Source organism: Heterocephalus glaber, unplaced genomic scaffold, assembly GCF_053883595.1.
Source record: "Heterocephalus glaber isolate CG9 unplaced genomic scaffold, H.glaber_assembly_v1.0 deba00001610, whole genome shotgun sequence".
In the NCBI taxonomy this organism is placed as follows: Eukaryota; Metazoa; Chordata; class Mammalia; order Rodentia; family Bathyergidae; genus Heterocephalus; species Heterocephalus glaber.
In genome coordinates, this window is record NW_028258381.1 from 17935360 (window position 1) to 17963074 (window position 27715).

General features: G+C 45.7%; 1 protein-coding gene across 7 annotated transcripts in view; it reads right to left on the reverse strand.

Annotated features, from left to right (window-relative positions):
• Positions 1-3439: 3439 nt before the first annotated feature.
• The window catches only part of Auts2 (activator of transcription and developmental regulator AUTS2), a 1122451-nt gene continuing 1098175 nt past the window's right edge, over positions 3440-27715 (reverse strand). For all 7 annotated transcript variants that reach the window (XM_087195769.1, XM_087195767.1, XM_087195768.1 and 4 more), the window contains 10 exons: positions 25771-25815; positions 22326-22421; positions 19884-19955; positions 18674-18703; positions 16932-17003; positions 13483-13624; positions 10989-11066; positions 10092-10175; positions 8713-8935; positions 3440-6592 (listed from right to left, as the gene is read on the reverse strand). In XM_087195769.1, the coding sequence (XP_087051895.1) occupies positions 5296-6592; positions 8713-8935; positions 10092-10175; positions 10989-11066; positions 13483-13624; positions 16932-17003; positions 18674-18703; positions 19884-19955; positions 22326-22421; positions 25771-25815 (2139 nt within the window). In that variant the 3' untranslated portion in view covers positions 3440-5295. The remainder of the gene's footprint in view (positions 6593-8712; positions 8936-10091; positions 10176-10988; positions 11067-13482; positions 13625-16931; positions 17004-18673; positions 18704-19883; positions 19956-22325; positions 22422-25770; positions 25816-27715) is intronic.

The window sequence follows — 27715 nt, forward strand, 5'->3', positions numbered from 1 at the left end:
TCCTGGAGGATTTCTTCCATGACACACAGTCCAAACCATGGGCTGACCCGTTATTCTCAGAGGTCATGAGATGAAGTATTGGTTTGCAATTAGCATTAAAAAAATAAATTAGAAGAGAGCGGGATTAAACAACCTTAGTTCACTGCACACATAGGTATCGTTTCATCAGGTTTGTCTCAGTTTTCCTGTGGGCCACAGCCCAAGGATCCGAGCCCAGGCTCTGTGCAGCCTCTAGCTCGCCAACCCCGTGTCGGGGTGGCCTTTGTCCCCAGCGAATCTAGCTCAGGCCTTGAGGCCCCTGCCCTGAGCACTGACCCCTAACCCAGGAAAGACAGGGTCCTGTGAGCTCCAGGTGAGGAGGGCGGAGTGGAGGGTGGAGGTGGAGAGCAAGCCGGGCCCTAGAAGGCCCCACAGAGGAGGGATTTATGGACAGGACTTGGATTTGGTAGCATGGTTTAGATTCAGAGCCCAGGGACTTTAGGAAGCACAGGGGTGGTGACTCAACTGGCCTTGCTGGAGTTCAGTGTGGGAGAAGAAAACTCACTTTCAAAAAGTAGTCTGAGGCCCAACAGAGATGGAAAATCCAAACAGAGCCTGAGGAGGCTTTAACTATCAGTTAACAAATTTAAGCAATGGATGCGGAAGCCGAGGGCGACTTGCCTGCTACCTGCCTAGGACACAAACATGGGCTTTGAAGGCTTCTGGCTCTGTTCTTCCAGGAAACCTTGAGCCTGCCACATACCACCCCAGGGCTCAACACTGTACAGTGCATCAGGGAATCCACAAACATCTCGGATGCACAGCAGGTGGACCTGTGGACCTGACCTAGATCCTCCTTTCCCTCCCAGGTGAGGAACACCTGAGCCAGAGATTGCGGGACCATCAGCCCACTCCTTGGGTCTTGCCAACACTTCCCCAAGTCTTCAGCAAGAATCTAGTCATCATGGTAACTGGGACTGCATTTGTTTTAAAAAATGTTATTTTCCCCTTTGTGTGGGCCAATCTCTTTTTAAGAAATTGTTATATATGGAACTGGGTGTGGTGGTGCAGACCTGTAATCCCAGCACTCAGAAGGCTGAGGCAGGAGGATTGCCATGAATTCGAGGCCAGCCAGAGCTAGGTAGTGAGTTCAAAGTCAGCCTGAACTACATAGTGAGAACCTGTCTCAAAACAAACAAAGAAACAAAAAACAAAATACAGCTATAAAGTGCTGCTTATTTCACTATAACTTATGGCCCATACAATTCCAAAAAACATTAATTTTAAAATCAAATCTTTTTATTCTTGATGGTCATGCAGGGAAGGAAAGAAGAAAACTCTGTAGGAAGCAGGTAGGTAATAATGGATGGGTTAGAAGTGGCAAGATTACCGTATTTGAACATTTTGATTGTAGGGATTCTTAGAACTGCAAAGAACTGGGATGAGGAGATTTGTACTACTACAGCATCTGGGAGTCTGAGCTCCTGCTTCGCCACCGCCCGGGTTTGAGTTGGGCCCTCAGCCTCTGGGTGGGCCTTTCTCTACCCAGCCTACAATTCTCCTAAGCCTGGGGACAGAGCGTGATGTGTGTGCACCATGCAGTCACACGCGGGGCTTACTACCTTCTGTCTTGAGGCCCCATTCTGTGGGCACCCTTTCATTCCACACCTAAGAAACTGAGTTCCAGCTTGCTCAGGGTCAGACCACACAGGTGGGTCCAGCCCCGTGACCAGGGGCTCCGTCCAGGGCTCCTTCTCACCCAGAGCTCCCTATCCAAAGCTTCTGGCCTCGCAGCCCCAAGACTCTGGAACTGGGATTTGCATCTGTGGCAGTGGCCAGGAAAGACTAGTGCTTTTATACTGAGGAATCGATAGCCTTTCACTGTATTTGTCTGATCAAGAATCCTAGCTATGGGGAATTTTCCACGTTTAAGCAATTTTCAGAAAGGCGTACCCACCCAAAAACACATGAAAAAGCCCCTGTCACTTTTGTTGTCCTCTTCCCTTAAATGGATTTAATGCCACAGAGGCCTAATTTATTTTTTAGTACAGTGCACACACTAGCTCACAAGGTCTTGAGCATTCCACTATACCATGGCTGATTGTAGTGCACAGCCCTATCTTAGCCCTTTTTTAATGCTATGTATGTAAAGAACATCAAGAATTGCATCTTATTTCCTCTCACCCACCTTGATTGAGGCAGAAAAAGGATAAACAGCAAGTGCTGTTGCAAATATCCGTCCAAAGTGGTAATTATTGCATCATTATATTCGCTATTTTACTTGTCATGTACCATTAGAAGGTAACAAGATCATTGTCACTCAAAGATTGTGGAGATAATTAGAGCATCTATAGGTTAGCAGGAAATCAAATTGGTGCTGGTACCCATCAATGCTGAGGCGCTGAACATAATTAGAGGGAAAATATGCAAAGGTTGAGATGAATAAAGCCCTGGGGATTAAATACCGTGACTGATTCGAGAGTGACTTCCACATTCTGACACTGCAGATGGTGACATCAAAATAGGTGTACAATAGAAGCCAGCGAGGTCTGCCAGAAATAGCTCATCAAGACGCCCCTGGTGCTTTCTGTAAGGTCCCAGGCAGTGCTGGATTTGGAAAACAGCGTTTATCATCTTTTCCAGCCCACTAGCTTTGCTTCATTATTTTCTCGCCCAGGGAGTCAGGTCTTAATGTATAAAATGGTGCTGAGTGAAATGGGCCTTCCTTGGCACCTATGTTTTAGACCTGAGAGTCCCACCCGTTTCCACAGCAGTGCTAAGTGTCCCTGACCCTGCCCAGCACGCCCCACAAATTCACAGCCCCCCCATTTGTGTCCAAGTCCCTGCCTCGAACCCACTGAGCAGCCTCCCGGAGCCTGCTAGCCCTGATGGCTGTTGGCTTTTTTCCAGAAGGGTATAAACACCAATCCAAAGAGTGATTCCATTGGGTTGATACAAGAAAATTTAACAAAAAAAATTTTTTTACATCTTAAAAAAGCAAAACAGATTTTAGAGGACAGGGGGAAGTCTGCAAATGGATGAGGGATATGCCACCATAATTCAGAGAGACATGGAAAGGAAACACCTGGAACATAAACCGGTGGAGTCCACAGATTGAAAATCGAAAGACCGAGCAGGCGAGTGCCGTGGTCAGTGCTTCTGCTGTGAGTTTGGAAGCAGGCTCGAGACACAAACACACTTGTCTACTACAAGACCCACAGCATACCTTCCCAGGACGTTTACAGCATTTTGTTCAGAACACACAAAAGAAAAAGCATCTGTAACTGGTTGTGGGGGGCACAAATGTCTTCAGATACTAATTGGCGGGTCACTAACCAAGTTGGAGTCGGCAGGGGAGCCTCCAGGTCTCACACAGGCCTGGTTCGAGCTGATTCTTGCACAAGTGTGGCTTCTTCCCTAAGCAATGATGGCCATCTCACACAGACAAGCAGCTGCAAGCTTGGTTCACATTTTTTAATAACATGGCACAGTTTACATAACACAAGAAGGCTCCGCCGATGAGAACATGCTGAAGATTCAGTTGCTTCACTTTTCTTTTCACATAGGATCTAGAAAGGACTTTATTACATACAGGATTAACAGCAAAAAGGTCTGTATAGAACAATCTCTTTACAATACTGAAAGCTACACTACAGTTCCAGTGTACATATTCCTTGGATTTTTTTTTTTAGTTGTCATCTTAAAAAAAAAAAAAACACTGCACAACATCTGGTGTTCACAAAATCTGAAGCTCACAACTAAACCTTCAGTTTACTACTAAAATAGATCTCTCTGCTCATTAGAAACAATGGCCTGTAGTTAACTTTTTTTTTTTTTGCAAAAACAGGATAACAACGCCAGATAGCACTTTAATATACTAGAAGACCAAATGGAACTAATTTTATTTCATACATGTATATTACAGTCCAGTAGACAAGATATATTGTATTTCTCTGCTAGTAAAGTCATATTCTCTCCAAATATGTAGACAAGAGGCTTAATGTATTATAAAAGTATTATGAAGAGACATTAAGATTGATGCAAACTCAAAAATACACGCACATACAAGACTTTTTCTCTGCCACCTTTCACCCTCTGCAATTCTCGATGGCTGCACTAGGCTGACCTGTCTCAGCGATTCCCAGAAACCAAGTCTAATAGAGACTAACCGGAATACAGTGAGTCACACTGGGAAATGTGCACCTTAAATCTGCCAGTTAGCGTTTACAGTGAAAACATATCCATCATCTGAGAAAACTTGAAGCTTTCTTTCAGGATCTGTTTGGTGTCGTGAAGTATTACAAAATGAGGAAGTGTGTACAGATATGAACTGGGACACACTAAAAATGAATGGCTCCCACGTGAGGTGTGCGCAAAATCACGTGACCGGCGGCGAGGGGATTCTGCCTTCTGCTCTGACTGGCACCACCACCGCCCCCTGATTTTGGCATCTGACACGCCCCATCCTCCCCGGCACTGGTTGCTCCTGTCCTCAGTTACCTTCCGGGGTGCGCCCGGCCCCCCAAGCCCTCAAGCAGCAACTTCAGATGCAAAGTTCCAGCCTGGGGTCCGATTTGAGAAATAGGGTGTTCTCTATTTGAAAAAAAACAAGCAAGGAAAACAGAGTCGTATCACGTAAGCGCTTGTTTAGGGAAAATATGACCTTAAGTATGTTGTAAATGGATTTGAAAAGGCTCCTTTGAGTTAGGTGGGCTTTTGTGAAAAGCCCTAACATTCATTGCATAGTTGAAGGGTTTAGCTGTCTATAACAATACACGGAAACACGGCCTTAGCGGACCGTGCTCACTGATACCAGGTCTGCAAATAGCACATTTTAAGAAGTATTAATGTATTATGTTACTTAATCTTTATCTATTTACATCTGTACAAAGTAAAGCTTTCATCTTACCCTTTTGCATATATGAACCATCAGCTCATGAAGCAATCTTTTTTACACGCTATGTACACACGGCCTTCCCTTCCCCTCCGAGAGAGCTCTGCGAGACGGATCGGATCGTGTGGGCGCCCCCAACCCCCAAAGCCCATCCGAACGGTGTGTGTTGTCCTCTTCACTGTTTTGGTTCAAATCAAAAAGTTTTATAGAAGGAACAAAAAAGAGGAGACATGAGGACATACGAGTTGGCTAAAAGATCTGAAAAATTTCAACATATGATATACAAAAACGTTTCAAAATCTGCGCGGAGTCTGTACACTGTACAGGGGCGGAGGTGGGGGCTGGGCGCCCGCAGTCCGGAGAGGCGGGTTCCGCTCGGGCGCTCGCTTTCTCGTCCCACGTCCAGGTCTTCCTGTCCCCCCTCACCGGGCTTCGATGTCCTTGAGCGTGTGTGAGGGGGGCCTCTCCCGGATCTCCGCGGACAGCGGGGTAGTCCTGCGTGGGGACCCTGGGCGGGCCCCCAGCGTGGAGATGAGCGGCGGGGGCGCGCTCAGCGCCGCTGTGGGCGGGGTCTTATTGAGCAGCCCGTTCTGGTGGCCAGCAGTGGGGCTGATCCGGGGGTAGTGCATGCTCGGGAGCCCCGGCGCCAGGAGGCCGGGGTGCGGCAGGTGTCCGTCCAGGGCGGCGGGGTGCACGGCGTGCAGCCGCGGGTGCTCGTAGTCGTCGCGCAGCAGGTGCAGGCGCTCGCGCTCGTCCAGGTGCGTGCCCCGCTCGTGCTCACGCCGCGGGTCCATGGGCAGCGGGGGGTGGGGGTGAGGGTGGTGGTGGTGGTGGCTGTAATCGTGGGGCTCCCGATCCCGGAAGGAGCGGTCGGCCTCGTAGAGCCGCGGGGCAGAGAGCCGGTGCAGCGGGTCGCTGCGCAGCAGGAAGTCCCTGCCCAGAGGGTCCCGGCGGTGCACGTCCAGTTCCCGGTAGGGGTCCCTCAGGGGGTCCCGGATGGGGTCCCAGTGGAAAGAGGGGTACGGGAAGCGCTCGCCCCCCGGAATGGGACTGAGGCCCATGAAGGGGGTCATCATGCGAGTCCTGTCCAGGCTGCTGATGCTGTTCATGGGGTGGATGCCCGTCACCCCCACCGTCATGGGCATGGATGCCAGCGGCCCCGCGTGCACGCCGGCCGAGGAGCTGGGCGGCGGCGGCGGCGGCGGGGGCGGCGGCGGCTGCTCCGAGGGGCGATGGGCCTGCGCGGAGGCGGCGGCAGCGGCGGCCTCCGGGGCCAGGTCGTGGTCTTCCTTGCGCTCCTCCTTCACCTTGACCTCCGAGCTCTTCCGGGGGTGCTCGTAGGCCGCCTCGCCCTTGCGCGGCTCGGCCTCGCGGCTCGAGGTGCTGCCGGGCCGGGCGCCGTCTGCCGCGGGGGCGCGCGCGAAGGGCGAGGGCGCGCGGGCCGCCTGCTTGGCGTCGTCGCCCGCGGCGCGCGCCTCGTGGCCATGCGCGTCCTTCTCGGGCGCGTGGCCCTCCTTCGCCTTGTGCTCCTCCGCGGCCAGGTCCTTGCGGGATTCCGAGTGCTCCCGTTCCCTCTCTTTGGGTTTGTCTTTCTCGCGAGCCTCGGTGTTCAAATGACCCCTGATCTGTTCGGCAGAGCTGCGGTTATGTCCCAGGGCGCCCACCGGGAGCATAGGTGCTGGTGAAGGATGGCTGGAGTGTCTCTTCTCGACGCTTTCCCTGGGCAGAGAGAGGGACACAGGACACGAATGAAGCGGGCCTGCGCGGGGCGAGGGGCGGGCTGCAATGAGATGGCGGTGGAAAGGACCGGCGGGCGTGGCTCCCGCCTGCCCCCTGAGCTGAGCGCCTAGATTTCCGAGGAAACTCCGTGGGGTAAAGCGCTGGGGATGAGGTGAATGAGAGAGCCTAGGGGGACATTGTTCTATCTGTGTTTAAGAGCCGAGGGCCTCAGTCGGGATCAGAGAACTTTCAGAGAGCCAGGACGGGCCAGGCGGCCCCTGGGTCGGTGACGTGGCGACAGGAGCACTCGCCCAGACTTTCAGGATCGGGCGATGTCGGGAGTCACGGCCTAAGGGCCCAAATGCAGGCACCACTTTTCCTTCCAACGCTGGACAGAGACCGGAAGGCGGAGTTTAAGGTAAACTCAGGGGGTCTTGTGCTGCTGACACTCAGACCAGAGGCCTTTTTGGAGTAAAGGATGCGGGCACAGAACAAGCTCTAAGGTGAAGCGAGGGTCTGAAAGGAAACCAAGTTCCTGAACTCCCGGGTGCCCCAGTCTGGCCAGCAGGTGGAGGCAGGGTAGTAGGAAAAGTGGGGCCACAAACACAGAACCTCGCGGGGGAAATAGAACAAGTGAGAGAACATCCATGGACACGCATGGAAACGAGAACGCCAGAGACTTGCCTTGGATAGGGACAGAAAATGCCGGACAAGGTAAAACGTGGAGGCTTAAGATGAAGAATCAGGGAAGTCTTAGCAGAGCCCCAAGACACAGCCTTCGAAGGGAGGGGAGGAAGAGAGAAGCAAGACACGTGGAGGGCAAAGTGGTGTCCACAGGGGGAGAATTCAGGAGGTGCCCCTGTGACCTTAAAGGGAAGCTCGGAAGAAGAGTGTATTTTATTAAGTTTCCCGACTTCAATCCAAGAGGCCATTTTGATGCCATCAAGACAAATCTGAGAAGCTCTGCCGGCCACATCCTGCGTTCCGCTCAGTAACAGGTTATCTGGAGCTCAGGGCTCAGGCTCCAACACTCTGGGCTGCCACACTTTCCCAGGTTACAGCTCAGAGCTGAAGGCTGGAAGTAGCCTCCTCACTGGTTAAGAGAACTCTGATCATATGGACGTGATGGGAAATACATCTTTTTATTTTGTGAGAAAGGGATCAAACAGCATAGCATAATGGCCTGTGAGGAATATCTACTAATCTGTCATACAGCCTGCAAAGCCGAACATTTAAAAATTATCAGGACATACACACATACACAGAATATATACAATAAAGAGAAATGGAAGAGTTGGATCAAATTTGACTCTTCAGTGAGTGATCATTAGGTATTTCTTGTTAAGCATATCTGGTACATTCCTTGCTTACCCGTTAATTCAGAAGGAATATAGCGTAGGAAAGACAAAAAAAGAGACCCTCTGTCAAGAATGCTTATGACATTCTTCAGAAAACAATCCTACAAGATGTTTCCTCTTTAAGGCTACTTCCTTTAGGCGGGGTCACTGTGTACCGAAACAACCATGGTTAATAGAATTTATTATCCCCTGGCAAAACCAACCCAAAACTTCTTGCTGGCCTGTCTCAAAATTTAGGTTAGTAAGATTTTACTGGTTATCTGTGAGTCCCAGGCTTTGAGTTTGAACAAAACTTGAGAAAAATATGATGAGGCAATGCAAACATGACTTTCTAAATGCAAACAAAAAGAGAGAAAGAGAAAAACCTATGGATGACTGAATGGACTGCACGAACTTGAAAGCAAATATGGCATTGATTCATGCTGTGTGTGTTCGGTCCAAAGTTGCAACTCTCTGTCTCATGGAGGAAGATTTACATTTGGACACATTAATGCTTCTGGGACTTGGGATGTTCTGCGTGCATCACTGCCTCTGAGACAGGCATCTTTCACTGTGCTAGAGGCTATCCTGAGGTCACGACACACTGAGTGCCCTGGGGTGCTGGCTCCGGAGCTGAGAGGGGCCCTGTGGCCTGGGTGGGAGATGGGGCTGGGGGCAGCTGGAGCACGAGGCTGGGCCGGGGAGGGTGGGCGGCTGGTTGCATTGGTACGTGGCACAGAGCGGGCTCCCCCATTGGGACTCGAGAGCGGTTTCTTTCCGTACCTTTCTTTGTCATCTTTACTAACAGATGAGTCTCGTTTATCTACATCTCTATCTCTGTCATGAGCTGCAGCGGACGCGCTGCGCTCCAGCTCCCCTGGCTTCAGCCAGGGCGGAGGGGTCGGGAACGACGGAGGCGTTCGGTGCAGCCGGTTCCAGGGTTCGTGAGGGTTGCTAAAGCTCTGCACACTGGGGCCATCCTTGTGGCCGAACATTGAGTTGGGTGCTGAAATGGTGAAGTGGAGAACAAAAAGGTTTAAGAGAAATTATATAATCTGCTGTAATGAAGGTACTTACCAAAAAACTTTTAACAGCATTCAGAGTTAAAATGAATACATATTATTGGGAGCTGGAAAAGGAAAGGAGATTAACAAATTCATTAGAGGAACTCTTGTCCTACACTGGAGATGTAGCTCAGTTGTTTTTTTGTTTTTCTTTAAAAAAGACCAAAAGCAGATGTGGGGTGGGGGGGTGAGGGATCAAAGATGAAAGGGACCAAATGGGTGGGTGTCGTTTTCACCTAATCAGACATATCCGGTGCATGCAGAAGTCCCAAGCATGCAGGAGGTGTATGATGATGGTGCCACTCAGATCACTCAACTCCAAGAAGAACACAGTTTCCTCTGCCCATCCTGCTAAGGCGACCGCTACTCCTTCCAACACAAGCGAACTAAAACCAAGGTCCCCCGAGACGACACGGGACCTTGACCTGAACTGATGCATAATGTCACCATGCTGAATTTTAAATCAAAGCTTCATGGTGATCGGGGGCTCAGAGTGACATCTTAGGTTTCTTGTACTCCAGAAATATGAAATGTGGCAGCAGAAAAGGCAGCCGAGGACTTGGTGACTAAATGCTGTCCAGAACATGAGCGCGGGTTGCATCTCTCTTCCTATTCAAGGTGAACATTTTAATAGTAGAAAGCTACATGGTTCCCTCACAGCTCCTGGAGTATGACGCGCTGCCAGCTTATTTTGAGTCTGCTATTCTTCAGTGTACTTGTGATTCCCAGCAGTGCCAAAGGCAAGATAAAATTTTAAAATTGTTTTTACTTGTAATGTGTGCTATAGCCAAAATCTTGACTAGCAGAAATGGGATGTAGATGAGACGATAAACTTACATAAGCTTTTGGCAGACAGTAACCAACTCCACTGCCCTTCCTGGCCCTCAGTACCACAGGCTGAGCGAGGGATCTCTTTAGAGGGGTAGCTTTGCACACTTGCACCTAACTCCATTGCTCTGGCCTGCTCTTTGCAATGACAGAGCCTAAGTTTGTTTCCCAAGAGTACAGTTTCCTTTTATATAAAAGGGTCAGGAACCATATGCAAGTCAGAGGAGAGAAACAGTCCGAGGCGGATTTGAAAAAGTTAGAGGTACTCACTAACTGAAGGGTTTCCAAGTCCCCCAAAAGCATTGCCACCGACTGCCGCAAGGCCTGTGAACGTAGATGGCCGATTAAAAGGCTCTGCAGAAAGATTGGGAAGAAGGGAAGGGTCACCACCTCTGCTGAGCAAGCGACGCGCGCTCTGTAACACGGCTCCTCGCCGTCTCGGCGCCTGTCTCACTTCTGCTGGACTGGGTGAAAGGTCTGCATCGCACTTGGATTTAGGTGCTGATTAGCAGAATGTTTACAAGGTGCTTTTTCTAGAATGCTGCACTTTGCCCAGGGGGACGGTACCCTAGATTTTCAGCTGCCTTCCTGCCCAGGGATCCCTCTTCCGGGAATGAGCTCTGCAGGTTCTAACTATCTTAGAGTACATCTCTGGATGTTGTTGTTATGAGCTTGTGTGCTTGCAGAAAACACCAGATCATAAAGACCACAGGAAGCATAAACACTTACTAGGACAAGGCACATTAACAGGGCAGTAAAATGTGAGGTAACCAAAATAAAAAATCCTTTTCAACATCGTATTGTCTTTCTTCGCGCTCCAGGAGGTGCCCTTAGCTGTGGGGTGGGATTTCACCATCTCCCTCCAGTGGGTGGGGCCAGGCAGTGCTAAACTTGGGGACTGGAAACACCCAGGATCAGCTCCCCCTCCAGGCACCCCAATAACTCCAGACAGAAGCTGACTAAGTGCAGATCTACCACCAAAGGGGGACAGTGTAAGAGGCCCTCAAATCCAGAAGGTGGTGGCACGTGTTGACACCATTTTCCCTCGGCGGTGGGTGAGGCACGGGGGACTGTCAAAGACGTGCCAGCCAGTGAAGTCAGAGCACCGGAAACGCAGCCTGGCACATCTGAGGTGCACACAGTTCCCACCACGGAGCACCAACTCACCTAGGTGGGCAGCAGGGTTGAGGAAGTTGCTGTGATGAGGAGGTGGCCCAAAGGGGGTTCCGGTTGGGTGTGCAGCACCTATCGAGTCAAATATAACCAAGTCAGATGTCAACAAAGCGAACCTCTAGATAGTGACTGTCTCCAGCTTGCTCGGGTGCCCACAGGCATGAATGTTAACAAAGGGACTACGTGGCTAAGGCCCACCCAGACCCCGCAGGCAACATGCTAGGTCAAAGAAAATGTGCTTGCTATGAAGTAGGAAGCAAACCCTCTCTCCTCTTTTCTAGCGGGGCTGACCACCACCAAAATAGGCGCTGCTTTTGAAAGCTGACAGCACACAAAATTAGAAACATGGAGATGACTGCTGGGGGTGTGGAGGACGGGTCTACAGCCAAGAAAGTCTGGAGAAATACTGGGTTAGCAAGTGTGAAGTGAGGCCCTCCACCGAAGGCCCTGTCCCACTTTCTCCAAGAGGGGAGCATGAGGACGAGGACTCCCTTTTTCACAGAGCATCTGGGGGGGGGGCGGGGTTCGCTGTCCTGAAGCTCAGGTCTGGGCTGTACTCCTCTGGCCCCCAGAGACGCTCCACTCCTTCCCTACGGCACACGTTAGCTCTCCTGCACCTAGGCTGAAGGGTCTCACAGGTCTCAACCCTAGGATATGCCTTGCTGCAAGTTACATGAGGCTCTGGGAGACGAAGGACTCTGATGTCTCTCAACTTGCAGTGCCAGAAAAGGCTGTTTCATTCACACACTTCGAACACCAAAAAAACGTATAACTGACTCTCTTAGTCTTTACTCTGCCTGCCGGAGAACTTAAAGATCAAAGTTTCTTTCCTTACATTTTCCCTTTATCTCTATTTCCTCCTCTACTTTATGCCATGTCTAACACTCGCTTGTTTGAGTTGCCTCAAATCCTTTTCCTGAAGGATGCTGGGAAAGGAAAGAGAGGCCAGGCACCTGTGACAGAATCTCAGAAGCTGAAGGTACCCAAGAGGTTGTCCATCCTGCCCCAGATGGTGGCTTATTCTCCACCTGGGAAGTGTTAAAATGATACCCGATCTCCACGGGGCGAATCTACTCCAGCACGTTCATCTGGCATTGCTAGCGTTGCCAGTTACATATAATTTTAGCCACGTACTGTCTCTGAAGTACAAGCTAATTAATGCTTCAATGCAGACCAGAGCCTTGCTCAGCCCAAGGCCCCCAGGGATGCCTACACTTCCAGAATTATTGAAGCAAAAGAAGCCAATTCATCCACTTGGGTTAAATGAAAGCCAGAGAGAAATTTCTCTGTTTCTGTCCAAAAATTGCTCTTAATGTAGTCCTGTCTTAGAGCTAGGTGCCATGGTAACGGAGCCTTCAAATACATCCCTAGACAGAAGTGACAGAGAAAAACCCAAGACCTTAGCAAATTCCATCTACCCTCAAGGGTGATTCACTTGCACTGGCAACAAGGTCTACAATAATGATGATTTCTTGCAATGTGGGTTATTTCTTTTTTCCTCAATGGAAGAGCCATGGGTCTGCCAAAATTGAGTCTTGGATCAAAGCCTGGGAAGGGAGCCGGCAGGATGGATATGAAGTTGTTCCCTAAGGGTCAGAAACAGCAAGCCCCTTCAGTATTGATGTCTACTTAGCACAGTGGGTATGAAGGTACGGAGCTCATTACTAGGACGAGTTCAGTACCACTGTTTTTGAGTATTTACCGAGCAGAAGCCATGTCAGGCAGTACGCATTAAAAACAGCTTTAGAAAAGGCTGAATGATGAGGAGCCCTTGACACCAAGGGGCTGTTCCCATCCACCGAATATTCCCTACGGCCGCTGACTTTGGATTGCGTCTACCTGGCACAGGAAGGGCAGTTCTCGGATGCGCTTCCCTCAGTCTTCTCCTCCCCAACTTTCCCTCCCATGGATCCTTGGGAGTGTGTGTTTTCAGAGGTTAAACGGATTACAAATCCAATGGACAGGTCACAGGTGTAACAAGCAGAACAGCTTTCTCCCTAAATTTCCTCCACCTCAATACCCAGCCAGGCAATGTGATGTTCTACAGCAGAGAAACCCAGCCAGCCAGCACCCAAGGGGACCCCTTCCTGATCACAGACCGTCTGCAGCTATCTTAATGGATTTCTTTATCCTCAGACCCTGGAAACCCAGTGTGACCGAGTGGTACGGTGCAAAATCACAACGCTCTGTGGGCACCTAGAGGAAGGGTGACCACATTCTTCTGCAATTCCTGGCACTGTTTCCTTCTGATTTGCCCTTGCAAGCTTTCCGATCATTTTCAAAAGCATCTGGCATGCCTGTGAGTTACACTGGTTTAACACAGAAGCAAATAATAAGCCGAAGCAGTATGAGTCCCCATAAAGGAGGATGGTCGCTTCTTCCTTCTGAGGGTGCCTAGACAGAGAGCCTGATGGACCATTCCAGGCGGTGACTGAGCAGTGACGAGGAGCCTACATTTCTCAGCTCTCCACTCCTCCTCTGAACTCACCAGCAGCAGAGAACAAAGTCGAAGGCCGGGCCAGGTCATGGGGGTGGTGGATGGCTCCAAAGAGACTGGGGCCTGGCGGGCGGCTCAGGAACTCAGGTTTCAGTCCAAAGTCCAACTTATGTGGGTCTGACTGCATCTGTTTCTGAAACAGCAAGGGGAAAAAAGATGAAATCCCAAGAAAGATTTTAACAAAGAGCCTGAGCCTGGCAGACTGAACTCTGTGAAGGGGGCACTTGGGTGCAGAGCCCTAATCAGGTTCAAGTTTACAAACACTGTGAGATGCGGCACCCCAGAAACCATTTAACCCTCTTGGGGCAGGAAAGTGGGTCACCTAACAGAGACCAGCAGTGCCCACTGCTGGGTAGTACTGCCTCTCACATCAGAAACTGCAAGCTGCAAATGAGCATTCGGCCGTTGAGGCTGCAAGGTTTAAGGAATACGAGTGTATTCTATTTATTCAAACTGGCACTACTTCTGGAGTAGTTTATTATTTTGCTATAAAGGGCCATTTTAGCAAGTTTTAAAATGATAGTATTTTAAGGCTCATTTTATTAGGAATTCTGCATGAATAATCTACTGTGTAAATTAATTGTTTAATGACTTGGCCATACTCTAACAGATCACAGCACATTAGTAACCAAACATTATGAAGAAATATCTGCATGCCTACAAGCTAATTTTCAAATGATCACTGTTGCATATTTAAAAAACAACAACAAATGAAACAAAGGAGAGGTACTGATTTAACTAGTAGGTCTTTTCTTTTCCCTTCTGCCCCCAATTTCCTGAAGAGGAGGAGGAGGAGGTCAGATTGCCCCAGTAAACACCGATACCCTCTCTTGTTGGGAGTCCTCACCATCCGGCCTAAAGCTAATCCTTCAGTTCGCCTTCTCTAGGTCTGTAGACATTGGCCCATAACCTTCCCCTGGGCATTGTTCTGGAGGTGGGCAGCCCCAGTGGTTTCAGGGTCGCCCCACCTTCTTGACTCTTCTCTTGGGATCTGCTTCCTGCCTCTCCAGACCGGCCTTGCCCCTCTCCTCTGGTAGCCTGGGGCCCTGGGATCTGAGGCTGCGAGTTGCCTTCCCACCCCTCTCCTGCTCTTGCACTGCCCCCAGCCTGCGTCTGACTCACTCTTCCAATCTCTCGGACTTGACTGACCCCAGCTGGCCCCATTCTTGTCCCACCCCAAACGTTATGCTCTGAGTGATCTTTGCCCACTGTCCAATGACAGAGATGATAAAGCATCTATGTGGACAGAGCATGGTGTGAGGGTCAGAGCTGAGGGAAGGTCCCCATTCCCTTATTGCTACAGGTCAAAACCCTACTCATCCACTGCCCCCATTTGAAGGAAAACCTGAGCACCTTGGGGTAGGAGTGACACCCTTTAGAAATACACAGCACTTCTGTCACCAATACACACATGCACTGATCCTCCCTATGGAACACTGAAGCAACCAGAGGACAGGAGAGAGGAGCGTCCCCTGCCTGCCATGCTACATAATCTGACGGCTGCAGACTCTTGGTAAGTACTTGGTGAGTCACTAAAAGAATGAGTAAATGAACGTTACAGAAAAGGGACCGGATGACTTCTGCCCAAATCTATAGGGAAAACTCTAATGAAAGTCCCAGTAGAAAGTAATAGCCAAACCCCCAAACCAAGCTCCTAATTCACTATAAATCTGTAAAAATATTATCAGTCCCTCTTTTAATTTGGTTGCCAGATTATTTAGTGCTAATATTGCATGGTGCACAGCACAGTTTCATTAAACACAACTTAGGTCTATGAAGCAAAATGGAGCTTGGGGATTACAAACAGTTTGGAGGGAAGGAAAGATGAATGGAGTCATCTCGTGTTCAAGAGGTCTTGCTAATTGAATTGGGATAATGAAAGTTTAAGTCACTGGGGGCATTTTTATGGAGAAGTGGGAAAGTGGCACATACATCCTTCATCGCTTTAAACCAAAGGAGTTAACAGGAAGACATGTTTTACCTACTGATCTGCTAACCATGCCATCCTGAACCAAAAGTGAATTGAACTAATCATCAAAATCTAGTTAGCTCTTCAGAGGACACACACTTTCCAGTGAAGTTAAAGTGTAAGGTTTCTAATTAAACCTTGCTTAACAATAGAGTCAAAGTGAGCAAAACTCACTGATGGGATGGTAGGAGAAAGACGAGGTGTTGGCAACTGAAGCAAAATGTCTTAGGGAGCTTTGTTCATTTACTGAGGTTTACTTTTTCTCTTTGAACTAGGTTTTGTTTGGTTTGAATTTTTATTTTTTATTAGTATATGTTTGCAGTGCATAATGCCTGCCTTCCTTGTGGGGAGTCAGGGCACCCGTCCAAGAGCATTTCTCTGATGACTCACTCTTCTCTGCATACTGGCCTCCTGGACTACTCTCATGATGTTTCTCACATGCTGTGAGGACGAAGAGCTTGTTCATGAACCCATGGATTCAGTGATAAAAGCTTGTTTATGAAGCAAAGGATTAACTGAAGCTTACTGGAATGACCAATTGGATGTTTTCTACCATTTTTCCAGCCAGTTACCCAGACTTAAAATCTGTCACTTTGTCAGTTACTTTGTCCCTTAAGCCAAGCACTGGCCCCATGTCAGCTTCCTTGTAATTTTTGTTCTTTTCCATATTGTGTTATTAAGACTTAGTTAAAGCAGGATGTATTTAACTATATGATGAAAACACACACACACACACACACAGACACACACACACACACAAATTTACCTACAGACAGGGTAACTGGCCAGAAGGTGGTTCTGGCAGTACTGACTATATTCTTTTTTTTGGTACCAGGGATCGAACTTGGGACCTTGCGCTTGCGAGGCAGGCGGAACCACTGAGCTAAATAAATCCCGGCCCAGTACTGACTGTATTCTAATGGCTGACACTGGTCACCAGAAGGATTAGTGAAAGGTCACTGCAAACCCAATGCTACTTCTAGAAGAGTAATTGTTAATTATTTGCATTGATAATGGCTGTTCAGTATGGTGTCTTCATATGGGGTATAAATTACTCTTTATCATTTTTCCAAAGCCATAAAATGAAAAGTATATACCAATCATTACTTAAAAGCAAAACAAAACATTCACTGTTGGCTCTTCTGAGCTACTATTTTTCATACTCTAATTCTAGCCCACTCTAATTAGATTCTCAAACCTTTATTTCAGGATTTAATCCATATTTGAGCCCTTTGGGTCAATAAGATGACAAATTCATAAAAAAGGAAAACTATACTAGGGAATTATCAGTTTGCTTTTGTTTTGTAACTGCTGGTTGTTTCCCTAATTACTAATAAGATTGCTCCATAGTTTTTCCAAGAGGGACTTGATCCTTCCTGCCTGAGGGTTTTTAGATCCCATTTAGGTGTTCCACGTGGACCACACACTCCTCCCCACCCCCATCCGCCCTGATCCAGGAAGTCAGACTGACCTTGACTTTCTGTTGGTGGTGGTAAATCTGCCAGGCGATGTGAACATGCATAGCACACCACTTCCCTGGTTTCTGGAACAAGAAAGAGCAATGTGGTCAGAAGAAAGACACTCTGGAGAAACCACCTTCAATTTCCCCCAAGCTTTCTGCAGATCTTGGCTACAGAGGCTTTTCTCATGAAACAACAAGAGTGCTCTGTGCCCTCCAAGTGCCTCCCATCAGCCTCTTTCCAATGCCCAGTCATGAGAGAGTCACAATTAGTTGGCCCCCTCTTCCCACGTGGGTCTAAGATGTCAGCTAAGCTCAGGAAACCCATCTTGTCCTGGTTACCAAGGACAAGATGGCAAAAGCCCACTTTGTGTCTCCTTCTTTTCTGGTGCCAGCTGGCAGATCTGGTAGAATAGGAAGTCCTACTTAACAAATGTTGCCATGCTATAATGCAAATCAGCTGTTCAGAAGAGCTAATTAGGGAATGTCTGTGAATCAAATCAAAACAAGAAAAGGGTACAGGGCCTGTCATAACCTCCCCCAAGACTGTCTTTTAACCCTCAAAATGGTATAAAGAAATGTATCACATTTAAATTTAAGCCCAGAGACTGCAAATGTTTCACTAAGTGCCAACTACCCATTCATGTTGGTGAGCACTATTCACTGCTAAGTTAAGAGAAGAGAAAAGAAAAAAGAATTTCTTCCTTCCTGCTCTCTAGGCTTCTGCAGATATCAAGTTCCTCTTCCAACCTCTGAGGAGTATATATCAATCCAAATCTAATTATTTCCTGCCTTGCCTTCCGAGCAGTAGAGTAACTGCATGTAGATTCTCTTCTACCAACTAGAGGGCAAGTAATCTACCCTTCAGCTCCAAGTGCAAGCTCCGTAACTACTGGATGGATGAGAAGAAAACACGGCCCCATTTTACACTGGCAAAGGACAGAAGTTTATGGTTTTTGTAGTAACGAACTGTTCCTGAACTATATAATTAAATTTAAATCTGGAACCATTTTTTTCCTCTTGTAATGGAATTATGGTTTTATAAAAAAAACCTACACACTCCCTCACCTAAGTGATGAAAAAGGTCTTTTCCCCTTTGGGAAAATGGAATTATCTAATAGTATGCACCAGAAATGGGTTATGTAGAGTAGGAAGTCTACTGTCCATGCATCTTCCACCCAACCACCCACTGCCTTTGTCTCTGCACCCAGCCCCACACCAGGTAACTCAACATCCACTCAGAGGTTGCCTGCTGGCCGAGCTCCAGTCCTCAGGAACATTTTGCTTTTAACAAGATGTTAAACAAACCAATTCCTCTAATATCCCTTCCTGCACCAGAGAAATAGGTCTAATAGTTATGGCAAGCCAATGTCACTTAGTTCTGAATAAGGGAGCCACTAGCCAAAATAAACAGATCCAACATTTGTATTTTCTAAGGGTAAGAAAGACTGACTTCAGCCTCTAGTTTAAATCTTTCCCCTTATGATCCAAACCCTTTGGCAGACCTACTAACACCAGAATCTGACTCAGGTCCATTTTATCTATTACAAGAATAAGCCAATGGCCTGGCTTCCTCCAATACTCAAAGCAAAACAATTTAGTCTATTTTCAATTATGCTACCTGCAAAACCCAACCACTGTTTTTCCACCCTTTTACTTCAAGTATGGCTTATTTTCTTGTTACGGACTTGTATTTTTAACCCACGGGGAGTCAAAAGGAGGTTGCAAAGCAGTTCTAGAAGAAGCTTTCTTACCCTTAGCATAGGTCTGAAAGGATCTGTCAACTGTGAAGAGAAAATGACAACTTGGTTACATGCCTGTCACTCAAACAATTGCTCTAATTAACAAATTTGTAGTGCTTCATTAGGAGGGGAAATTAAAATGTTAGAATTTTACTTTTAAATGAAGCCCTTTTAGAGAATAATTAGCCAGTTTTCACACTATCAAAAGTACCAACTGTCCCCTCCCCCACTTCCCAGGCCTTGGAACCCAGAGGCTGGCAAGGCCCTGTGCGAGTTTAATGGACGGCAGTGTGCCCTCTGGCGCTGCACTCTGTCCTGAGTCTTCCACACCACAGACCAGGCTGGAGGCTGGGTGCCAGGGGCTGTCCAGGGAGAACCGTCCTCCCCAGACAGGAGAACCAGGAGCACTTTTACAACACCCTCTCTTCCACAACTGTGCGGCACTTACAGGTGTTCGATGTCTTCAGGAAGCTCACTAAGCATCATAAAAATACTGACTCGGTGGGGTCATTTTTACTTTCTGCCTAACTCTCATCATCAATTTCTGACTGTCCTTAGAAAAAGACAATATTGTAAAAGGTAATCATGTTTTTTGCATTTATTATAAAGATAAATATAAACAACAATCAATAGAGAAGATTATATCTATTGCATAACTTCAAATTCTTTTTTTGGAAGTAGGCGGCATTATAAATTATTGATAAATACTATAACTATAGCATAATGGATATTTTATTTAGCTCTAGAACACAAAGGATCCCTGCAACATTAAAAATAGAGGCCCTCAAGTGCAGTATGGTCCTGTAACTTTCTGACCTCAGGGAAGGAGTCCTGACTTCCAGGAAGAAAAGCATTCGGTGCTTTTCCATTAAAAAAAAAATTCTGTAGTTATTTCTTTTATGTAAGACAAATTCAAGGAGTTGTACACAGAGAAGAGCGCTGAGTAGAAACCAGACAAGCAGTGTCTAATTTCTAGGGTCAGCCCGTAAGTAAGCCCTTCCTTTGTCTTCTCTCACTGGCAAATCAGTCCCCTTGTGTCATTCCTAGGTCCCCAGGAGCCTTTGTCTTCAAGAATGACTGGCACTTTCTTGCAGAACTCAAAGGGAGAGCTGAAACAGCAGCTCTTGCAAATAAACGTGCTGGGGAGAGCATGAGCACTGGGTGGGCAGGCCGCGCAGACAGCCCTGGCGTTACCTGAGACCAAGCCTGACTTTGCACGTACCCTCGGGTCCTTTTGGAGTAAAGTGTGTGGGACTGTCCCAGGCCGAGCAGCGACATCGATAGGGTTGGATGTCTACAAATTAATTAGACCACAGCTTAGGAAGCACAGAACACGGGACATAAAAGCAAGATCTTTCCTTCATTCTAACTGACAGAAGCGAAACTTCATTGCTTGTTTCATTCTGGGTCGAGACCCATTTTTCTCAGTGACCACACATGCTCTGGATGAGAATTCGCTCCCTCTTCTCTGCAGGGGCTCTGGCCAGAGACTGCTTGCTCTCTCTTGCCATGGCATCCTTCTACATCAGAGAGCAGACCCCCAGCACATTTCACAGCAATAAAAAGCCCAGGACCCAAAAGAGAAGCAACACACCAAAATGCTGCCCCCTAAATCCTCCCTTCTTCCCAGAATCCACAGTACTGACACTATTTTTTTCTCTTTGCTTTATCACCAAACATTGCAAGAAATGCTTAAGTGAATGTTACTATAATTTGCAGTATCAGGTGCTTCTCATCAGAATAGCTGACAGTATTTTACAGACATTAAGCTAACTCTCTAAATTTTAACTGGCAGACAATAACAAGAAATTACACTCAGTAATTACTCATTAGCAGCAGTGGAAATGGGACAAGAGAACCTAATTTAGGGACCATGCAGATCTACCATTAAATTTTGCTTTTGTCTTTCCTATTCCCACTACCATTTAAAAATATTAATAATAATATTAACCTTATCAACAGGCTTTTGTCCTTTGAATTAGCAACAACACAAAGTCTACTTTGGGCGGAGTCACTACTATCTTGTGGGAAGAGGCTTTAAAAACTCACACTGGTTATTTTATTTAAGAAATCACACCTTCTATGAATACTCTCACACAAGTTAACTCGTGTAGAAAAAGCTCAAGTTTAGGCACGAGCTTGCCTACAAGGAGAAAGGGGTAAAGAGGAATGAAAGAAAGAAAAGCAATCAGCTGCAGTACAACTAACAATTAAGCTGGAGTTGTTAACAGCCTGATTTGCATACATATGAAGAACTCCACTAATGAACCGCAATCTACATATTCAATCAGGAAGATGGCCTGGAAAGGCCTATTTCAACACCAGGAGAGACACTTTCTTGCCCAGATGTAGTTTTCTGTGTGATTGGATAATTGTGAGTGAGGGAAATAGTCTAATTTATTAAATGACCTACCAGTCTGTTTGGGGATGCACTAGAGATTTGTCTCAACCTAGAGGGGACAGACCAGGGTCTGAGGGGGTAGTGAAGAGTAGATGGGGAGGAAGGAGTTTTAAAATCACCATTATTTTATCTTGAGATAGGAGGCTTTTACCACGGCCATCATAAAAGCCCTGTGTATATATAACCTATAAACTGCAAGTCCAGGCTAATGCATGTGATTTTGAAGGTGTAGCCATCCTACCCAATGCCTTTTAATTTCTTTCCCTATTTCTAGTTTTAAGGCAATGTGCCTTTGAAAATGCAGTGTGTGCTCCTCCTGGGAGATTATGGCCCAAAATGCATGTTTGTCTTAGAAATGGCATGAGGGAAAAAAGAAAACCACACACACACACACACACACACACACACACACACACACACACTAAACCGTCTCGCTTTAAAATCTGAGAACGTTACCAACAGGAGAAATATATTTCGCTTTTTTATATGAAAGTAAAAAAGGAACCAAAATACATTTTAACATAAGTTGGAAAATTATTCTTCCTTATTGACCTTCAGAGATAACTGTAGCCCAAGCTGAGCAGTGTATCATTGACTAGGTAGAAAAGAATTCAGTTGTTACAAAGGGTAAGGGCCTAGTTTTATCCTAGGATGTTGGAAACAGATGACGGAATCCTGAATTTGGCAAGTGTGACCATGGTGAGGAGTGGGAAGACTGTGAGCAAGCAGAGAGGGACATGGTATCCAAAGGTAGGCAGCTGCCCTCCACCTGCAGGCAGAGCCTGTTCACAGAGAGATGGCGCTGATGAGGACAGTGAGGGAGAAGCAGCAGAATCTTCCCTTGATACAATTCACAGGACGTTTTAGTTTGGGAGCTTCTCTCCCTCATCCCTTTCTATTAGAATCAAAGACAACTAGGTGCACATATGTCTGACATTTCATAGGATTCCTGACTAGAATCGTATGTCACAGTATTGGAAGAAAAAACTAACATATGTCAATGTATATATTCTGCATATTTCACAGAGCACAGAAAATCTTAGCCCAACTGAGATTACATGGTAGTACAGGTTGAAATGTAAAATTTTTGCTGAGGTTTAAAACTAGATGGACTTGAAAAAAAATATTCTCACCCTCATCCCCGTGGTCACTTCGTGTCTGACAGATTAGTCACCGGGCAGGCAAGATGCAGAAGTCACCGGCATGCCTGACTGGGGACTCCATTAGAAACGTGCCTGTGCATCTTCACTGTAAGGTTCTTACCTTGGGCTGAAATGCTCCTTGTAGTGAACCAAAAGGGCCAGTGGGTGGGATCATGGGGGGGATGCCCGATACTGCAGGAGGATAGGAATGGAAGAGCTGTGGCCAAAGACGGAGAGGGAGAAAAACCATTTTAGTAGGAGGCAAGTGATATATTCAAATTCCCTTCCCATAGAAAGACATCAACATTAGCAAGCCAAGTAATCTCAGTTTGATGCTATTAGTCAAGAAGCCATGATGAAATGATCACACAGATGTGCCATGAATGCTTAACTTAAAAAGTTAAAAGTAGTTCAGAATCAATCAGCCAACAAATGATGTCCCAGATGAGGACATCATTAGAAAGGGAGCTTTTCTAATTATTAATTGGTAAATTGCATAGAAGTCCTAAATGGTTGGAGGTTTTAATGCATATCAAAACCAGAAGGGAAGCTGAGCCAAGTACGAGGCCCAGATAATTACAAGTTAATTAGAAAAAAAAGAGAAAAGAATTAAAAAAAAGAAAAAAAGGAAGAAAAAGAAGCAAGTCTTTATGAATGCCAGGATTTTATACCATTAAAACTCAATTAGTACTTTTAGATTTTTAATAGTTTGAGGCAATGAGAACATATTCACAATCCTTGCTTCATTAGGTTATTCTAGAAGTGGCAGTTCCAGAGGACAATTTAACTTGCTTATCTAATACGATGACAAATATTTGTGGAAGAGGAAAATAAAATGACTCAGTATATACTTTAAATGGAGATGCCAAATTTTCTAGAAGGCGGACTGGACTATAGAAGCATAGAAATCCTATTTGCTATAACTAGTAATAACCCTGGGTTATCACTATCCAGTTTTAGTATTATTATTTCCTAGAGGTTGCGGTACTTAGAGGCCTTCTGTTTTAACATGTGAAGCCCAAATTATTATGGCTGGTTTTGAATACCTTGCCTCGGTATTCATGAACACTTTTGTGTCGCCTTGGTTCATGAACACTTTTGTTTGTGAACATTTTGGTTCACAAACAGAAGCATTTGGCAAAATTTTGTTTCCATTTGCAAATTCTGCATCAGGTGACAAACACAACCCTGGCCATCTTTCCTGCATGAACACAAATGTGGCCATTTTTTCTAGCATCGTCGAACAAATTAAGTTCATGAACTGAGGTACCACTGATCTGCTATTGATCCACTGATCTGCTACCACTAAGCACGTTCAGTGGAGGTTACTCAAGCCATACTGTTGACATGTGGGTCTGATCATTCACTGATGGCAAAAGAATGGTTTTGAGTGAAGAATATGAATTTTCTTGAATCATTAGCTTACAAAGGACTTAACTAAGGGGAAAAAGACAATGCAGACACCTTTCCCTCCTTTTAAAAATTTATCTCAGAGATTCTATTTGTCTGATTCTGTTTCCTTTGATCAAAGCACCATATGGACATAGAAATAACACCCCATCTTCAAGATTGTATCTTATATTTTAAAATACAATAATAAGCTTTTCTTAACAATGCATTTATGTTTCCTATTTTTGGTAACAACTGAAATTCACATCTCACAATCCTGTTTGCAGAGCACGTACCTTTTTTTTTTATTGGTCTTTATTTCATTTTGCTCCCTTATTATGATGCAGCAAAGTTTTTCAGAGTAATTGATATTGAACTAAATCCACTTAAACAGAGATTGCAAACCAAGTGCCCTCATTTACAACTACTTTTAAGTCTAAAATTGTGTTTTAGATACTTGAGTGCATTGCATCTTAATTCCCCTTATAATGTCTTAATCCCCAAAGTAGGGGAGACTAAGTACTTCATATATTATCTGCTATAACTAGTAATATGAAATAATTCTCCCACAGTACATTGTATGAAGCAGAGTAATTAAATACATGCCACACTAAAACACACTCAAATTTCTATAACTCTGCCTCCAGGTGGGCATATTTTCCTTTAATATTTACAATAAAATTGTATGTTTTTACCACTTTCCTTTTGCTTTATTCCGTTACTGAAATCTTAGACTACAAATGTAGCTGACTATTCCCCTCTTGACTAAAGCCTGAAGCACGTAAGTAATAAGACATCAACTTTGCCAGGCTCAGGTCTCCAGGCATGTGCTCCATCTTAAACCTAAGACCCTGTGGAAGGTGCACACAGAGGTGCTGCATGGATCTTGGGAAGAGAACCGGAGGTACCTGCTGAGCACAATGAGTTTTCCATCAGAATCACTTCCCTAGTGGGGCTCTCATTTAGGTCAGCAAAACGCAGACTAAGGCACAATGGCAATATTCATGGGCAGGCCCAAGAAGAACCCACACAAGGCTAAGGATTTTGAGAGTCCACTTAAAAAAGTTTTTGTATCGTAGTGCTGAGCAAAACAGGGTGAATCTGTGGGGAACAAGTCACTCAAATGTACTTTTTAATTTCTGTTGAAGAGGATTTCCTCATGTTAGTTCTGAATGCCTCTAAAGAATTCTCAACTAATTTCTAGTATTTTCCAGTCTTGACTTCTCAGCTATACTCTTGAGTAATAGTGTTTAATTATATATTTAAAGGATGAATGAATTTATTCTCTGCTCATCTATTAAGTAGCCTTTCCACTGAAATAATGCTATCCACAAACCAAAGCAAAATAGTTACCCATGGTGACTCAACATGGCTACGAACAACCATTAACCTTCTTTTTTCCCTGGTTTTACTTGAAAATATAAACTATAAAGCAAAGAAACTTGCACATTTTCAGATAAAAATGATGCAGTATTCACCCCATAATCAAAATATCATCGTAAAATATTCAAGTCCTTTGTATAAAGAGAAACTGTCATGTAACTGAACTTATAACTCAGGTTGGCACCAATTTACCTCCTGGAATGAGTTAACAAGTAATTTTTTTATATAAAGAATGAGTTTAGAGAAAAACAGCATTCAATTTTAAGAATTCTTTTAATTATTTAAAATTATATTTTTATTAATCAATTGACATAAGCCCAGGAGAGCAAAATCAGCCATGCTGAAGAGGGCTGAAGAGATTTTTAAAGGCAAAATCTTTGTGAAGTTATGAGTCAACAAGGTAAGAGGCTTTGCATTTAGAGGGCACAATGCAAGCTGAGCTCCAGGAATTCTGTGTTACTGGCATTTCAACTGGTGGCTGAAGTGTTGTGACTTTACTGTCCCGAACTCCGATGACTCCACCAGACACTGCCTTTGCAGGACAGAGGCCTGACCGCCAGTGAGTCCCAGTTGCTTTAAGTCTTGGGCGTGCTTATGATCTTTTGATTCAGAAGATAATACTGCATCTTTACGAAAAGCAAATGCCATGAAAGCAAGCATCCAAAGTGACAAGGCACGATGGGAACTCTTGCAAAGATGATTAAGGAAGCTGCTAGTCATTTACCGATCTGTGGCAAGAGCACAAGAACGCAAAAGCAGTTACATTGAATGTGTAGCATGGTAATGCAACTCACACTGTGCCGGTAGAATGGGTCAACTTTTGTAGGGTATTTGTCAAACTGTAAAGGGATCAAAGCAAAAGCTAGTTACTTAATCTGCATTTTTGTTCACTGCATCAATGGAGGTAACCCTAATCAACTTCTGTGTCATTGTCATCAGGCTCAATAACCTCACTACATGAAACCACCGGAGCTCCTCGGTCACCCTCACAATAAATCAACAGAAGTAGGAAAACAATGTGAAAACCCACAAGCTACACATGGGTCTCAGACATACTATGATGTCTTACTCTATATTTAGAGAATGACACAGAGCAAACATGTAAACTGGAGAAGATAGGCAATTATCCAGATAACTAAGACACAAGCGAGCGTTTGGTCTGATTTATCTAGCGAATTCCCTCCATTTTCATCTTCACTTGGGCAGAAAAACTGTGGACTTAGCTATCTTCTGAAACGCATCACACCCAAATACAGAGCAGTTTGGGCTTGGGCTTAGACCCTGTCTTCTGAACAGAAAAAGAGTATGCTATCATTCTTCTAAGTAGTAATGTCTTCATCCAGGTATGGTAACAACTCTGAGTTAGATTTAATTTATTTGTGAAATAGGCCAGCATGAAACTTTTCCAAAATATGGGGCCTTTAAAAATGTCACTATTGGCTGGGGATTTAGCTCAGTAGCTTTGGCACCTGCTACGCAAGCGCAAGGACCCGAGTTCGATCCCCGGTATCAAAAAATAAAAATGTCGCTATTGAGAAGTATAGTTCATCCAGAACAGAAGATACAGGACTTCCCATAGAAAATGTTTTGGTTGCAAGGCCTCACCTTTAATATTCCTTTACATAAAAATATATGTTCAAAAAAGGTGAACAAGGTGGGGGCGGGCGGGGAGAAAGGAAGGGGAGGAACTGAAGTTACACGACAAGAACTCCACGGGATTCACATCTATTCTTACGATGTCTACATAAACTGCCTCAAAATCAGCTACATTAAATATTAAATATTTAAAATTAAGCAATAAAGTCTTCTAATACTGCTCAAGGCAGAATTCTATCTCAGAATAGAGTTCTAGTATGGTACCATTAATCACAGTTCCCAATTTTCAAAACAAAAATCCTAACTAGCCAGGCCTGGTGGCTCAAGCCTGTCATTCCAGCTACTCAGGAGGCTCATGCTGGAGGATTGCAAGTTCAAAGCCAGCCTGGGTAACTTAGTGAAATCCTGTCTCAGAAATTTAAAAAAAGGCAGGGATGTAGCTCAGTGATAAAGCACTTGTCTTAACGTGTAGAAGGTTCTACATTTAATTCCCAGTAATAAAAAAAGTCAAAGAAAAAGAAAGTCGTAAGTAGCTGGGGCATTGCCAGATAAGACCATATCACCGCCAGTGGTAGCTCTCATCACTACAGACTGAGTTCCGTCCCGGTGGGGCACATCAGTCCCTGACCACATGCACACAGAGCACAATGCCGCACTGGGGCACTGTCATGAAATACAACAGAACCCCTAACAGAGCAGATTTAGGGAAAACATCTGAATGAGCAGGTGGCATCCAGTGTTGCCCAGGCCTCCCAACAGGTCTCTCCCCATCTCTCTTTTTACTGCTGATATTTACTGCTGATACATACTGTGAGTGTATGTGTGCTGGTACTTGGTACAGGTACACTGGTAAACAATCCCTGGGTTGCCCAAGAAAACTAAACAACACTTGGACAGGTTAAGTACCAACACCGGATGTGACTATTTTGGAGTCATCTAGAATAAAATCCACCCACAGTGCTAGATACAACTGTAAAAATGTTCCCACGCCAGGCCCCTGAAGTCAGAGCGTGGTGCGGTGGGACACATACATTCCCCTCTCTCCAGCAAAGATGGGCAAGGCCCACAGACTCCCCAGAGAGGCGGCACTCCCATCCATCCGCGGCCCCGATGCCCATGCCAACCCCAGCGTGCTGCAGAAAG